A 17,570-nucleotide genomic window follows, 5' to 3' on the forward strand; every position below is an offset into this window, starting at 1 on the left:
TATAAGAAATAAAAATATTATTTTAAATTAGTTAATTACTTCCCATATAATTTTAGATAATATATAGATCTTGATTAGTTTTACTAATCAAATATTTCAATATATTTGAAAAAAAAAAAAAATATATAATTAATATTTATATATTTATTTAATATATAATTAAATTTAAAAAAATATATTTTATATATTTATTAAAAAATATCTATATAAAATTTATTTATTTTAATAAAATAAATAATTTCTATATATTCAATATTATATATATATGTATTTTTTAAAATTTATTTTATTTTTATAATTGATACTAATTATATAATATATAATAATTATTTTTAAATATATTGAAATTCTTTATTAGGATTAAAAATTAAAAAAAAAATTGTTAAATATTATATATAATATTAATATTAAAATTTAACAAATACTTCAAATATTTTATATAGTATTTAATAAATAGTTTTATATTTATATAACATAAAGAAATACAATTTTTAATAAAAATTAATATATATAAAATTTTTATAATATATAAATATTTAATAATTATTATTTTTTTGAAAAAAAAGGAATTTTTAATTTTTTTTTTTTAAAAAAAAATAAATAAATAATTTATTTTAAATCAAAAATGTAAAATAAATAAATGGAAACTAATTCTCCTCATTTTATTAGAGTTTTTATAAAAAATTTATTAAAAATAATAATATATTATTCTTAAATTGTATTTGATATAATAAGTTTGACATTATTATTTTAAAATGAAATATATATTCATTCAATAGTATTAGCTATAATTATCGCATTTTCATACTTTTATAAATTTTTATATCATTATAAGTTAGAATATGGAAGATGGATTATAAAATTACTTTTTGAAATATTTTATATAAGTTAAATTTTGCGTTGTTTTTTTCCGGAATTTTATCAGATAAGCGAAAAATAGTTTTAAAAATTATAAGGAATATAATAAAGTGGACCCAGTTTATTTATATTGATTCATGTTATTTTTTATTTGGATTTTTCTCATTTATATCTATGGATTTCTATAGGTGTTAGTTTTTTAAATTTATATTACTCAAACCTAATTTATTTCCTTTTATTAAATAACGATTTTGAAAAGTAAACATTTTATTTTATTATCATATATTAATATTAAGTAATATAAATAAATAAGTTCGAAAGAATAAATAAAAACTTAATTTTATGTAATTTTATTTAGTTAATATTCATCAAGAATATGCCTTTGGGCAGTATTTTGTTATATTTTAAAACCTATAAGCGTATGGACTACTATTGGATGTGATTTTTTATGTTGTATATTGATTTATATATTTAAAATTTATGAAAAGTAAACTAATTTACTTTGTTTTTATGATTATATGTTTTGTTTTAGATTTTATGAATTACAGTTTTTTACTTATGAAGGTTATGAGAAAAGTAAAAGATACTATAATTTAAAGGAATTTTATAGATTTATAGTATAATTAACTTAAATAATAATAATAATATTATATTATAGTAAATTCGGAATTATATATTAATATATGGATGTTAAATATGTTTTAGAGGATTATTATTTTATTATTTTTATTGGAGGAGTTATTTTTTTTATATTTAATTAAAGTTAAAATTTTAGTAGAATTTTGTATGTTTAATAAAGTGAGAGTTAAACTATTTAAAATTACAAGAATCGAATTAGGACTTAATAAAATTAAATAGAAAAATTATAATTTGAAATTAATAAGGTATAGCCCGAATTGTCAAAATAATAGGAAGAAATTTTAAAAAGCACTAAAAATTAAGTCAGTTAGTAGTAATATTTGGAAGATTTGTAAAATTCAGTATAGACTAAAGGGTAGGAAATTGAAAATTTAAAGAAGAAGATTGAAGAATAAAACAATTTAGTGGATTTGGTTAATGATGGAAATTTAAAATAAGAAAAAATTATTTTAAAATTTAAAGAAGATAATATTTAATTATAAAATTTTATTGAAAAGTTATAGAAAGATTTGGAAAAAGCCAAAATGGATATTAATTAATTACAAGCTGTAAACATTTAATAGAAAAATATTATAAAAGAGTATTTTATATATATTAATGTATTTTTTTTGTTTTATATATATATATATATTGATTTAGTCTTAATTATAAAAATGAAAAAATTTTATAAGATCTTCAATTTATGAATAATTCGGAAGAATTTCCTATTACTATTGCTAAGAATTTAGAAAATTAATTAAAAAGTTTAAAAGAATAGAATGAAAATTCAGAAAAAAGATTTAATAATTTATATTCTTAATATTAAAAAAAAGAAAATGAATTAAAAGAAAGTTTATATAGATAAGCTTTAAATGATATTAATATTAATAATAACTAAAGTTTTAAGTATTTTTTTTGCGTTTAATATTATAATATTATAATTTTTAATTATAAATTAATATAGTATAAGAATGAAGAATGAAAATGATTTTTTATAATAAAAAATAAGCTAAAAAGATGAACTTTTAATTAAATAAAAAAACGATATTATAGATCTTTTTTAAAAAAATGAAGAATTATAAAAAAAAATTAAAAGCTATGAAAAATAAATACACAAAATTTAAAGATTTGATGAAGAAATATACAAATAATAATAATATACTAATCTTAATCTAAAAGTGCTTGAATCTTAATCTGTTATAATATAAAAGCAACCGGATATTTAATATTTAAATGAAAATATTAAAAAAATAGTTTTTCATTAATTTATTGACCAAGAAATTTCTCAGAATATTTTGAAATAAATCAAATTTCCTTATTTTTTAAAATTTAAATATGACAAAAGGTACATAAAAAACTATTTTAATATGGTTTAAGAATATATATATATATATATATATATATATATATATATATATATATATATATAAATAGAACTAATCTTTTTGGAGATAATAATGATTATATTGCTGATTTATAACTTTTCCTTTAAACTGTTTAATATTTTTAAGATTATTTATAAGCTTTGTCTTTAAGTTGTTAGAAGTTTAATTAAATTATATATATTTTTGTTAATGGTTTTTTATTTATTTATTAAAAAAATAGTTGGTCAAATACTAATTTTAATACTTATTAAATTATTTCTAAAATAATTTAATAATGTAAAAGTTTGCTAGTTTTAGAAGTAAATATTGAGAAGTATTTAATAATGTATTTTTAAATATATAAATGAATATTTTTTATATTTAGTTGGTAAAATTATGATGAAGGATTATTATTATTATCAAATTCTCTAAGTAAATAATTTACTTTATAGGTATTATGGTTAAACATTTCTAAGTAAAAAGATTAATTAAAATATTATATTATAAACTTTTTGTTAATAGTTTTGGATAATTATAATAGGAAACATTTAGTTAATTATTTACTTCTATTTCAAATTTAAACTAAATATGTGAATTAAAATTAGAAATATCAAAGTATAATTATTAATATTTTTATTTATTAAATATATAAAAGACGAAACGATATAAATAATGAGTCTTTTGGAAAAATGATATAATGTTTGGAATAACTTAAACATTTATAACATCTAGATTTAAATTTTTCTGAGTTATAAATATTAATTATTTAAATTTAATTATAATATTTATTATTTTATTATTTAGATGGAGAAATTGTTAGTTAGATTAAATTTGCTTTTTAAAATTAGGCTAATAATTGGCTAATTTAAAGAAATTAAGAATACTTAAAATAAATTTAAAATAGTATATTATTTATTTAAATGATTTATTTATATTTAAATTAAATAGTTATTCTAATAAAAATATTAACTCTGATTTAGTCTATGATATTTTATAAGAATTAATTTAAATATCATTATAAGTATAAATAATTTGTTTGAATTTGGATGGGTTTTTTTTATTTATTTATTTTTTAATCTATTTCATTATTTTAGAGTTAATGAATTTGTTCCTGAATTAAATAATTAAATGATATTAAATATAATAAAAGTTTTCAAATAATAAAAATAGAAATTATAATAACTCCTATTGTCAATATAATAGTAAGAACTATTTTTTTTTTATAAAAATAAATATAAATATAAAAAATAAAAATAAAAATAAAAATAAAAATAAAAATAAAAATAAAAAAAATATAAAAATATATATAATATATATATATATATATATATATATATATATATATATATATATATATATATATATATAAAAAAAAATATTAAAAAGCATAAAAGATTTTATTCCATAAATACCAAAAATATTGTATAAAGAATTAAGTGAAAAAACAGATTACTTAAAAATTGATTATTAACCTTATTGAGGAAATTATATTTAAAAATACATTTTTTTATAATTTTATATATATTTTTATTAATAATAAATTTTTTAATAAAAAAATACATTTTTATTTAAAAATTATTAAAATATCTTCTTTAAATAAAACAAAACAAAAAAATGAGTAAAACAGATAAAACTTAAGAGCAAATACTTTTAGAAAAAAATGATAAAATAAATAAATATTTTACTGAATTAGATAGAGTTATTTAATTAGGAAAATATAATTTAGCGAAATTCATAGCAGCAGAAATAATAAAGCTTGATCCTGAAAATTAATAAATATTATAATATTCAGAGTTTTTACTTATATAAGAAGATAAGAATTTATCTATGGGAAAAAAATTTATTATGATAGTGGGTGCGTATGCACTTTTAAGTGCAGGATTATTTTTATAGTATTTAAATTAAAATAAAGAACAGATATAAAGGAAATATCAAAAGACTTATATAAAGAAAAAATAAAAGAATATTAATCGGAATAAAGAGGAAAGAAACTTGCAGAATTTTAAAAATTAAATATTAAAAATAAAATTGATAAATTTTCTATATAAAATTTTGAATTTAATAATAAAATAAAAATTTAGAATAATTAAATAGTTTTAGAATAAATAAATAATGGAAATAAATTCAAATACTTTTTTAATTTTATAAAAAAATTAATTAAATGATAAAATATAATTTATATTTATTTTTGATTTTATTTATATTAATAAATTAATATATTGGAAATTATTTATGTATTTATTTATTAAAAATTAAGAAAAATAATACAGATTTAAATATTAATAAAGGGTTATGTTTTTAAAAATAAATTATATTGTTTTTTTTTTCAAATATACAATTTTTTTTTAATTAAATATTTATATATATATATATTTCAATTATTATCAATAGTCTATTTTATACTATCATTTATATAATAGTTTTTTTAAATATCTAATAAATCTAATTTTAGCATTTCTTGAATTTATTAATCTAAATTCTATTTTTTTTTAGAATTAAACTAATTTTATTCAATACTATTATATTCTTTTGTTTAATTTTTTCCATAAAAATTAAAACTACTTTCATCTGAATCATTAATAACTTTTTTTTATTATTTATTTTTTTATAACAAAAAAATATATAATGTACTTGATATATCTGCAGCAAATCCATTATTATTTAAATTTTCATTTCCATAATCAAGTATATTCCTTAAATAATTACTTTTTGATTAAAGTAATTATTTATTAAAATTATTGGAATTATCCGATTCAGAATCTGATTTAGTATTATTTATTTATTTATTAGATTATTATAAAATTTTGTTTTATATTTCATCTATATTTATACCTTAGTTTTATAATTCAACTAATATTTTTATCATTTGAATTATTTTATTCTTATAATTTCTTATTATTTTTTCTTATTTCCTTATATAATCGTCAAGTACATTATGATAATTTTCTTTTTCTTATTTTTAAATATATTACACTATTTCTAAATTAGTTTACGTTTCTTTTGAAAATTTTTAAATGAAATTATTTTGCGAGTTTTTTTAATTTTAAATTATTAAATCAATATTCTTTATATGTAAAAAACTATTACTTTTATTTATTTTTTCGTTTTATTTTTTTGTCTCTATAAGTTTATAATTTTAGTTTTATTAATCATTTTTAAATTTTTACGATATTTATTTTTATTCTTAAATTAAACCCATATTTATTTCGTTTTTTTTATATTCTTTTAGTTAAACTTCTAATTGTTAATTTTTCTAGTTTATTTAATGAATTAAAGAATTTATGCATATTTTAAATTTTTAAAAACTTTCTTTAAAAAAACAAAAACATGCTTTTTATATTAATTAATCGTATCTTTACATTATTTCACCATAAGTATCTTCGTTGATATTTTTTTTTAATATGCTATCAAAAAAACTGCATATTTTTTAATTTTAAAATAATTAATCTATTTCTATATTTGGTTTGCTTTAATTATTTTTAGTTTAATTTTATTCTTAAAATTGATTTTTGGTTAAAAGGTCTTTGCTTATATTTAAACTAATTATATTTTTAGTTTCTTATTTGTCTTTGACTTATTTATTTTTTTGGTCTATTTATTTTTATTTAAAATTCTTTATTTTGCTATTTTTATTAAAATTTTTGTTATTAGTCATTTATTAAAGAATTATATATATTAAAACAAGAATTATTGTTTTTTATTGTTTTTTATTTGTTTTTTGCTTTTTGTAAATTTGCAATAAAATTTTATTTATATGTCTATTTAGGTGAGTAACTTGAAATGGAAATATATCTGTTTTTTTTTTTATGGTTTTATTTTTATATTTATTAATTATTTTAAATATTATAATTTTATATTTCATTTTGAATAGAAGTTTATTTTTATTTCTATTTTTTTTTAAAATAAGGGCGCTTGAAGTAATTAGTCGTTAAAAGAAGAATTCTTTTTTTAGCTTTTTATTGATGAATTTTTAAATTTATTGTTTTTATTTTATAAAAGTTATTGAGTAGAATAGTTTTATTATAGTTGTAAAAAATTCAAATAGTTATTTTCTATTTATATTTTTTTGTTATGTTAGAATTTTTTTTTAACTTTAGAATTTATTTTTTTTACTTTGTGTTTAATAGTTTCTTAGTGATGATTTTTAATTCTTTGAACTTAAAATTAAGTTTTATTGGTGATTAATATTGGCTTAGTATATATTTTATTAGCTTTATGTATTTTATTATTTTATCAATTTAATATTTTCAGAATATTTTTAATTACAATTTATATGTACTTTTAAATCACTTTTTTATTAAAATTATTTATTTTGTGAATTATTATTTAAACACTTTTCTTATAATTATTTATTTGAAAAATTATTTTATTTATTTTGATTATTCGGAGATATTAGTAATTATAAGCTTATTTAACTTTTAGATTTCATTAATTTAAATTAATTTTTATGATTGTATTGTTATTCATTATTTTTCTCAAACTTTGGAATATTTTAAATTAAATAATTCTATATTTTAGAAATAAATATTAAACTATTTTATTATAATATATATTTACATGATTATATTATGATAATTGATCTAAACTTTTTTATTTGCTTTTTTATTCTCTTTGTTTTGATTGTTTAAGGTTTTATTAATAAAATATTTTTTAATTTTCATTTAATTAGAATTTTGTTTAATTATTTTAATCTTAATTAAATATTTAATCATATATTTAATTTTTATTTATTTCAATATTTTTATTATTATGTGATTCATATACTTTTATTAATCCAAATTCATTTTTTTATATGTTAAATTTTGTTAATAATATATTATATTTAAATATATGTTATTTTTTTTAAATTGAAAAAGCTTACAATTTATAGAAAAAAACAAAATATTTAATTATTTTTATTAAAATCTAATTTAAATTATAAATAATATATGAATATATATAAATTAAATTAAAACATTTTATTAATAAAATATTAATAATTATTTATATTTCTAAATATAAGTTAAATTTATTAATATAAAAACTATTTTTTTATAAAAAAAAGTAACTTTTTTATATAATACAGAAAATGTAAAAATTTATAAAAAAAATAATTTTAATAAAAAGAAAAATTTAAAATTTATAAAAAAATAATATTAATAAAATATAGCAAATTATAAAAAATCCATTATTACTCAATATCTTAATGATAAAAATGAGGCTACACCTGCCCTAATCCAGAAATCTTCTGATTTATTAGTAGGCAATTCCATAAACATAACAAAATTAGTACTATGTCCTGTTGTACTAAGTGTTCCTTATCGACTAACAACTTTATAAAGTGGACATTAATATATACCTTTTAATAAAAAATAAATATATACTATATAAATAATAAAATAAAAATTCACCTTTTTATTATAAAGTTTTATTTTCCACTGGTGATAAATGGAATAATGGTAAATCGGAATAAAGTTCTTTAGGTTTAGGTAAATTAATAATATGTTTTTTATAATCCCATCTTGCTCCTTCAAGGAATATTCCATAAATATAACATCCATCTATTGGTTTTTCCTATACGTCTTAATAATTAATTTCATCAATAGCTTTAAACTCAAATTGTAATTTATCAATTGCAATTATATGTTTTCTAGCGTAATTTTATAAAGTACCAGTTACAAAAGCTTATGGGAAGAAAAAGCCTGCAATCCAAAATACTTTAGGGGGTCCATTATATATCCAATCATTTAAAAATTTAACTCTTTAATTTAAATCTTCAATCCAAGACATTAATCCTTTTAATGATAAATGCCCTTTTTCACTCCATTTACTCGGTACTTAATTATCATGTAAAGAGTTGGCGACTAATTCGAGATCTTCGCTCATTACAATTAAACCTTTTAAGGCTTTTTTTACTTAGCCAAGAGATTATAACATTATTGCAAGTAATCTGTTGTATCTTATAAGTTCTTAGACAAGTACTGTATTCATAGATTCGTTGTAGTCTGTGGGATATTTAGCTGAAATAGATTCTATGTCCCAACATTAGGGAGTATTTTATTAAATATAAGTGGCTATTTCTTCGATTTTTTCTTCTCTAGTCTTTCCACCTTCGCCTACACTTTCTCTTGGTTGGAGAGAAAGTAAAGACTCTAGTAATAGCCTTGTTTCGTTTTAAGAGTTAGTTATTTCGGCATTGTCATTAAGTCCGAAGGCTTCCGGGGCAGGATTTAAGGGTAAAGATTCGATATATTTTATGTAGTCTTCTTATTTTCCGGGAGGGACTGATATATAGATTCCGCTTTCACTAAATTTATAGCCTTCCCTTAGGACATCTTTAGAACAATATACACTAAGAATTGATTTGATTAATCTTATATCTTTATCGTCTGTTACTCGGCCTCCGTAGTTTATTTCAGCACCTAAAAAGTTGAGTACTTTATATGGAATATCCTTATATTCGTCGATGAGTAATTTAAGTTACTTTTTGCACACGTTTAAGTCTTCGTTTGTGAATTCATAGGGTATATTCCAGCCGATTGCACCGAATTTTCGCCTGTCTTGGATAATGGCGTGGAAAAGGCAGAAACCGAATAGTAATTATTTGAATTCGTTGGGTTTTTTACAGTCATTAAGCTCGGGGTCACTTAGATTTTTATAACTTCTTAGTAGATTTGCACGTAAACCAGTGGGTGGCTCTATTGTCATTTTTACACCATTTTATAAAACACTAGATGGGAATGAACTACTTGGGGCAGATGTGAGCCATAAACGGAAGTCTTTATGTAGGGTTTCGTTGAAATCTTCACATAGTCTTTCTAGTTCAGGCATCCAACTGGTGGCCAAATGACAGTTTTGGAGTAAAATCCATCCGCCTGCTTAGGAACTTTCAAGAATGAGTTTTTCAGCTTTTGGACCTTAGCCTTGTCCAAGGGAAATTATTTTAACTTTTCGAGTCATATTATTTTCTTCAGCGAATTTCTGGAAGTCAGTAACGGGATCAGAACCGGGAGAAAGTACGAATATTAAAGGAGTTACTACTGTAGAATCTGCATAACATTTAGAAAGGTCGAAAATGGGAACTATGATGAACTTTTCACCTAGTTCGGCCTTTATCCAATTTTATATTGCGGGAATTACTTTGTCGCTTCGAAGGAATTTTAGGAAGATTATTTTTTCGAATTAATTTAGTTAGTCTTCCCAAGGTTATGGAATTGTCATTAAATGAGGGGTTGTAGAATCATATAATGGCTTATATAAATCTGGGTTGGAGATAAACTATTCCTCTATACCTTGGAAATTTTGTAAAGCATTCATTCCGTAAAGTTGTTTGTATATGTCTGCCCAACTATTTTCTGAAATCCAATTTGTGGGATTTTATTTTACTTGAATTTGGCCTTATGGACCTGTAAGGAGATATTACCATTCTTCCATGTTTATTTTATTTTGGGAAGCTAAGATCCTTTAGGTGAGGAGGAATGAGAATATCAATTTGTGTTTTTCGAAGAGGGATCTACAGATGTTTTCGTATAAAGAATAAGTAAAATAATCGTTTAAGTTCTTAAGTCTTTATTCCAAATCTTCACTTGGAATAGCGTTTTCGACCCCCATTTCGAATAAATTTATAAACCATTAAAGAGAATATTAATACATAGGGTCTATTGTGGCTAATTCTAATATACAAAAGAATAAAATAGAAGCTCTATAAGCTACAGGACGATAACCTTCTCTTGCCTTATCGATTTCGAGCTCGGTTTTTTTGGAGTCAAGTACTCTTTAGTTTATTTCTGCAGCGAATTTTTTGGAGTGTTAAAGTTGGTTTATTAAAGACTCATCTTAGAGGATTTCTTATATTCCTCCTTTGTTAGAAGATAGAGAACCTAATATTTAATCTTCTGTTAACACTAGGTCTTTTTTGTCTTGGGCGTTTTTCCTTACTATTTCGTTTTTACGGTTTTCTAGATTAGGGTTTTCTTTTTCGACTATTTTGGCTAACATTTGTTCTTCTAAACCAAATTGAGTAATTGCAAAATTTATAATTGTGACCTTTACACTAGTTTCTGGACTATAGTGGGGATTACGTAAATTTGTGGTCATAAAAAACCTGAATTCAGGATTATAATTCAATCTTTTTTCACCAAATTGAATCAGGTATTCATTTCCTTGTTTTATTAACTGTTATTGTAAAACTGGCTCGAGGGATGGGTCAATGTCTTTTCCGACATTCTCCACTAGGACCCATTTTCCGAATTGTAAAGCTTACTCTATTGTCCTCATTAGCTGTGAGTCGTTCACTTTTTGAACCAAAATGTCACCTTTGGTGTCTCTGCCAAGGTTTTTAATAAATTTATTAGCTTGGTTTTGGGGATCTATCATTAATGGTCGTCTTCGGGATTTTTCGATTAAAATACCGTTTTCGATACTTGTACCATCCTTTGGTAGTCCGCAAATATTCCAGGTCTAAATTTATACTTCGTCCCCCAAAAAGTTCCTCATGGAAATTCCCTGAGTATGCAAAATGTTGGCATCAACTAAATAATCAGTCCATTTATGCTCTAATTCTTACCTAAAAGAAGCCACAAAAGCACCTGCATAAGACAACATAGCAGCTGCTATAGCTGCATCTCCTGGGTAGTTTTTGCCTTTTTCGGAAAGGACTTTTATTTCTTGGGACCAACGAGTTTTTTCATCTTTTAGGGAGTCTGTAAGCTTTTGGGCACGGTCTAATTTAACTTCACAGTCCTTAATTTAATTCATAAGGTTTTCTTTTTGTCTAACTTTTTCGTCAAAAAGCCTTTGTAATGAAAGTATTTTTTTGTTAATTTCTTCTAAAGCTTCCTTTTTTTCCTTTAGTTCTTATGTTTTCTCTTCAACAATTTTTTTGGTTTCCTCAAGCTTTTCTCTTAAAGGCTTTGTGGAAGTAAATACTTTGTAGAAATCATGCATGGCCTTTGCCCAATTAAATAAATAACCACAGGCTTTAGAAGCTCCATAGGCATCTTTTTCGTTATATTTGGGATGATCTGCACACACCCTTTCCAGTTTTTCGATATATTTCGGGTTTATGTTCTCTCGTTTGTATTTCTGGAGATAGTTTTGTAGTTAAGTGGGATCGTTTAGTAAATAGGCTTTAGCCGTTAGGAAGTAGTTTTCTTCTTTTTTACCAATTTGGTCTTTTACGGCTGTCATTATTATCTCTTGACCTAAATCTTTCACGATTATATCTTAGAGTAATATTACAACTGCCGCAAGGACTACTTTTACTGCTTCTGGGGGAGATCCTAGGGATTTTACTTCGACTAAATGTTCTTTTTTTAATTCACTAACTTTCACTAAGGTCGCTTGTAGTGATATATTAGCTTGTTCGACAGCTGATGTAGCTTATTCGGCGAGATCTAGCGCTTCTTTTTCCTATTTTTTAGCTATTATTTCTTCCTTAGCAACTATTTTTTACTTTAGGTCGGCTTCGTTTTACTCTATGGCGAGACTTGCGTTCATTTTTTCAGCTTCTTCGAGAGCTATTTTTAGTTCAGGTCTCATTTTGGTTAAAGTGACTTTCATTTCTTCGACTTCTTTATTTGCTTAGGCTAGTTTATCTAAACCGTTTTTGAGTCTGTTAATTTATTCGGTTAATTGTTTGTTTTTTTGATCTAAAATAGATTTATATAAGTTAAGGAGTTCAAGAAAAGAAGTCGGAGTTACATAGTTGTGTCTTTTGAGTTCTTTTAAATATCTAATAGAGATTTTTTCTACTGACTTATGGCAATCTTTGAATATTTTAACTAAAGTTTAAGTTTATCCGACTATTTTTAATTCATCCTCAAAATCAACTAGTTGTCCGTTTCCGACTCCCAAAAGAGCCTCTTCAGGCCATTCAGTAAACCAATCAATAGTAGAGCAAGAAACTAAAGAAGGGAATTTCCTTAATCTATCAGTAAAAGCTTCACCTATAGGTGACATAGCCATTACTATATGTATATTTTTCTTAACCCGAATTAAATATTGGGTAAAAATGTTCATTTTGTTAGGTTATAAACCTTTTTTTTAACAATCAGTCTTGCAAGCAGTTAGAATTTCTTCCATGTCTTTTTCTTAATAGAGACCAGTTACATCTCCTGAGTTTATTACATTATTTATGTCTTCAAGCATTTGTTCGAATACTATTTAAGTGTCTACAAATAGGAAGGTAAGGTATTTGTTTTCTACACCAGCCATCATTAAGGCTTTTTTTATATCGTCTCGCCAAGAACGCATATTGTAGTTCTTTATTACTTCAATTTAGAAAAGTTTGTAGTTTGATAAAAATGTTGCCATTCTAGATAAACTTTGTCTACCGGAACCTCCTATACCAAATAATAAGGCGTTTCCTTATGGTTGACGAATTATACGGGCAATACGGGCTATATGTTCACAAGCGTCTAAAAACATTACTAATTTCATTGATGTTCGAGGACCATTTACTATGAATGTATTGTCAGAATTATATTCTTCCTGGAAATAATCCATCTTTATTTATTTATTTTATATTTTTTGGATAATTATATATTTTGTTACTTTATTTAAAAAAATAGAAAGATCATCTATCGAGGAATATTATCGAGGATCCATTTCCTTTAATTATTATTATTATTTTTATTTTTATAATAAAATTATTTTACTCTTCCTTGCATAAAATCAGCAAATATTATTCTTTCGACGTCTATAATATCTGCTTTTTTATAACTAAATTATTCAAAATAATCAGATAGAATGCCTTTTAAATACTCTCTGTCATATTCAGTTGTAAGTCTATCATGGAAAACTCTCATGTTTTCATGATACCATAATTTAATTACGTTTTTAGAATCATTGCATGTTTTTTAAGAAACAGAGCACATGCCTTGAAATACTTTAGTAATATCTCTTAAATTAAATGTATAATGACTTTTAGAAGGAGTAGGTAATAATTCAGTTTTAACCTAAAATTATATATATTTATATAATATATATATATATATATATATAAAAAAATATATAATTATATATAATTTTATATATAAATATTATATATATTAAATTTATCTATTTTTTTTTATATATATTTATAATATTATTATTATTTTATTTTTATATATATATTATATTATTTTTTTTTATTTACCTTATAATATACATTAATAACAGCTTCAATTAATTAACCAATAATATTAGTAACTGAAGTACTAAATCTTTTAAAGAAATGAGTAACTAAAATTTAAAATAATTTTGAAATGATGTCTCTATTCAATTCTGGATAACCAAGTATATTAAAATGCCTTGAAAATCTAGCTGTTATATTAGTTCTACCTCCTCCTGGAGGACCCATTGCAGTTAAAAGAATTATATCTTAGAATTTTTTAAAAAATAATTCTTTTCTATCATACCAACCTTCATGATCTAAGAATTATCTTAGTAATTCAATAGGCGGTTAAGCTCCATATATTTCTTTTTTTGGCATATTAATATCATCGACAAAAATGATACATTTTTTTCCAATAGGAGGTCCATATATACCTTTTCTCCTTTTGTCAGTTTTATTATCTATAGTATCTTAAGTTTAATTAGCACTGGTTTAAGCGGAAAAAGTAAGAGCTATGTATTGATATTCTTCAGGCATTTATCCTGTCAATAAAGAATAACAGTTTTAGGATTTACCAGTTCCTGTTGGTCCCGGGCACATTACATGGAAACCTTAGGAAATAAGTAATTTTTTTAAATAAATATTTCTTGTAGAATCATTTGTGGGAATCATTATCTCATGATATTACAATTTTAAGCTTATTTCAAAATCTTTGTACATCGTTTGCCAATTTTGGAAGGTTTTTTAATCTTTATTAAAATAATAATCATAAACTAAACTTTCAGGAGGAAAATTTAACTGGGGGAGCTTCATATTTATTAAATCTCTGTAAAATAACGAGAATTTTTCGCGACTTTCGTAATCACAAGTAGCTAAAATCGACCAAATTTAAGCAAAAACATAAAGCTCGTCTATATTATTTTACAGAACATCAAGTTCTTCATTTGAAACTCGTTTAAATTCACCTTCGGCATATTCTTAAAAATAACAAGAAAGTATTCTTTATAGAGATTAAGTAATATTATTATCACCTGTCTGTATAATTTCTTTACATTGTTTTCTCAAAAAATGAATTGAAACTTCCAATAGTTCCCTAAATAAAAATTATAGTCTATCTATTATTTTATTTCTTTTGGCTATATTTGCTGGTAATCTCTATATCCAGGAGTCTACTAAAGGTTATAAACCTAAAGAAATAGGTTCCATATAGACCATACCACATCTACTTACAGTTGCAGGTGATGCAACAGCTAAATCTTCTACTTCAAACATCATAGTCATTTGAGGAGTCAGTGTTAATATCTAACCACTATTAAGACATAGTTTTTTATTGTCATCAAGTACTGTATTCATTGATTCTATCCAAACAGCATCAACTGGACCATCGAATAAAATCCAATGTTTTTCTTCTGATGTATCTTTTACTGTTTCTCTTATTATATATGCAAGAATACCATCAGTCCATTCATGAGTTTATTCGTTAAATTATCCGTAAAGTTGCCCCATCGTTATACTTTTGGGGTTCATTATATGTGTGTGAACTTTGTAAAATCCTTTGTCGTGTAAAACACTTAAACTTCTTTATAATACTTTATAGTTAGATGTTTTTCCACCTCCTGTAGGGCCAACTAACATTAATCCATGTCGAACCTTTATAATATATATATATATATATTTAACATATAAATATAATATTTTTATACTTATATTGTGTCATATAATTATAATATTTTATCCACAAAAGGTTAAGTTGGTTATAATACAATATCTGGTTCTTTACAAACTTCACTTATTTATGAAAGTAAATTACCATATTCATATTTTGGTCTTTCTATTCCTGGGAAAAGATCGTTTATTATATTTTCGAATAAAGGAATATCATCTTTTAGGAATTTAGGTACATTAACATCCCTTAAAGCTCTAAGTAATAATTTATCTTCTTCCATATTCGGTTATGAACTTTTAAGTAAACCTTATTTATTTAAAAATATTATTGTATAAAAATAAATAAAATACCTGCTGCATTAATAACTGAACGTACAGCTCTCATTCCATAATCGTAATGATCTTCAGAAGATAGTTATTCAGATGAAAGTTTAAATGTAACAACCATTTTTCTTGCTAAATCTCTACCTTGCTTAAAACCGAAACTGTATAACATAATTTCCCCAATCATGGCATAATCGGGAACCATCATAGCTACGCTTCTAAAAAGAGCTTTTAAATTATCTGGAAGCTCAGTACGTCCAGCATAACCTCTATATATATATATATATATATATATTATTTTTAATAAATAAACAAATTACGGATTCATAGTAATAAAAACACAAAAAGTAGGTAAAATCTTAATATTAGATCCTTCGAATTCAATCTATTAAATTCCTTTGTCTTTTGCTCCAAACAGTTACAATAATTACTAAGCAATAACTGAAAGCACTTCTATATTAATTCTATTAAATTCATCAAAACAACACCAAGCCCCCGCACAAGCTAGTCCTTTAAAAAACTTTCCAACCATAATATAATCCATAGAATCTGAGCAATTAAATACTACACATTACTTAGCCAAAGCTTTAGCTAAATCTTTCGTACTTTCTGTTTTACCAGTACCAGCCGGTCCCGCTGGTGCCCCTCCTAAATTTAATTTAAGGGCTCCCATAAGAGTCATATAGCATTTATCGGTTAAAGGCGTAATTACAAGTCTGAGTGTGTTCCCAAGATATTCATATCCATAAGGGAAGTCTGTTTATACACATTTAACTCTTAGGTCTTCGTTTTCTATGTAATATCGAAGTTAAGATATCCATTCAAAAGCTGCTATATTATTAACGTTTTCTTGCTTTAATCTCCAAACTACGTCTTTTGCGTGTACATCAATTACTATGAGTGCATTTATGGTAACTTATTGCATTTTTGTTAATTTAGTACATACGAGTTCTACTAAATCATTTAGTTATTCTTATAGCTTACTCCAGTAACCTTATATCCCTATTTTATCTTCTTATCCTTCGTTTAATATGGCTTCCTCAACTTCTGAAGTCCAGTGTACTTAAGATCCGTTTAATACACATTGGCCTGGGTGACTAATACACCATTTGGGCCTTGTTTTATTCATATAGTCAGAAACAGATTCGTTTAAAGCTTTTTTAACGGATTTTCTCATCATATTTTCCACTTCGGACATCCATTCTTCGACGTTTTTTTTATTTGGGTCGACTATTTTTTCGAAAGGGACTCTTTCATTTTCAGCACTGTACATTGCGTGTATTTTTTTTTAGTCGTCAAATTCTATTTAGTGGATATTTTCGAAGACTTTTTTTAAATGAGGCTAGACTGCGGTCGGCTCTTTTGTTTAAGAAAGGATTTCTAATAATTCATCATTTGAAAGAAAATAAAATCGGGCAAATTTCTCACGCTTTTTTTCTAAATAATTATTAAGTTCTTTTTGAATCATTTCCAGATTTTTATTTGATTCTTTAAGTTTGTCATATAAACCTTCCTCTGTGCATACTTTTAATACATTTCCTGTTGCTTTTGCTTGTGTTACTATTGTCTTCCAAGTCGAATCTATTGTTCTGAATTTCTTTGTTTCGGCAGGTAGTTATTTCGCTATATCTTAACTATCAAATATGGGTTATAAATACATCCAT

The 17,570-nt window shown here is 22.6% G+C and overlaps 2 protein-coding genes across 2 annotated transcripts, besides 15 other annotated features; one reads left to right on the top strand and one right to left on the bottom strand. All coding sequences in view use genetic code 6, as the record gives it.

Moving 5' to 3' along the window:
- The first annotated feature begins 120 nt into the window (after positions 1-120).
- Positions 121-169: a microsatellite.
- A 332-nt stretch (positions 170-501) lies between these two features.
- Positions 502-544: a microsatellite.
- Positions 545-625: 81 nt separating this feature from the next.
- IMG5_139910 (hypothetical protein) lies at positions 626-3,208 on the top strand (the record flags this gene model as incomplete). Its single annotated transcript, XM_004031344.1, has 5 exons — positions 626-1,116; positions 1,172-2,077; positions 2,137-2,382; positions 2,441-2,821; positions 3,013-3,208. The coding sequence occupies 5 exons, from the start codon at positions 626-628 to the stop codon at positions 3,206-3,208; spliced, it is 2,220 nt and encodes a 739-aa protein (XP_004031392.1).
- Positions 2,855-2,905: a microsatellite.
- Positions 3,209-4,062: 854 nt separating the features above from the next.
- Positions 4,063-4,143: a microsatellite.
- Positions 4,141-4,208: a microsatellite.
- Positions 4,209-5,694: 1,486 nt separating this feature from the next.
- Positions 5,695-5,749: a microsatellite.
- Positions 5,711-5,757: a microsatellite.
- A 770-nt stretch (positions 5,758-6,527) lies between these two features.
- Positions 6,528-6,560: a microsatellite.
- A 1,345-nt stretch (positions 6,561-7,905) lies between these two features.
- Positions 7,906-7,984: a microsatellite.
- Positions 7,913-7,956: a microsatellite.
- A 30-nt stretch (positions 7,985-8,014) lies between the features above and the next one.
- Positions 8,015-17,566, bottom strand: IMG5_139920 (hypothetical protein; the record flags this gene model as incomplete). The annotated part of the gene is made up of 7 exons (XM_004031345.1): positions 8,015-8,178; positions 8,231-13,325; positions 13,374-13,430; positions 13,478-13,777; positions 13,960-15,567; positions 15,621-15,889; positions 15,934-17,566. The coding sequence occupies 7 exons, from the start codon at positions 17,564-17,566 to the stop codon at positions 8,015-8,017; spliced, it is 9,126 nt and encodes a 3,041-aa protein (XP_004031393.1).
- Positions 13,785-13,871: a microsatellite.
- Positions 13,877-13,957: a microsatellite.
- Positions 13,891-13,946: a microsatellite.
- Positions 13,900-13,955: a microsatellite.
- Positions 16,177-16,201: a microsatellite.
- Positions 17,567-17,570: the final 4 nt, after the last annotated feature.

This window comes from Ichthyophthirius multifiliis (genome assembly GCF_000220395.1).
Source record: "Ichthyophthirius multifiliis unplaced genomic scaffold scaff_1120509251085, whole genome shotgun sequence".
In the NCBI taxonomy this organism is placed as follows: Eukaryota; Ciliophora; class Oligohymenophorea; order Hymenostomatida; genus Ichthyophthirius; species Ichthyophthirius multifiliis.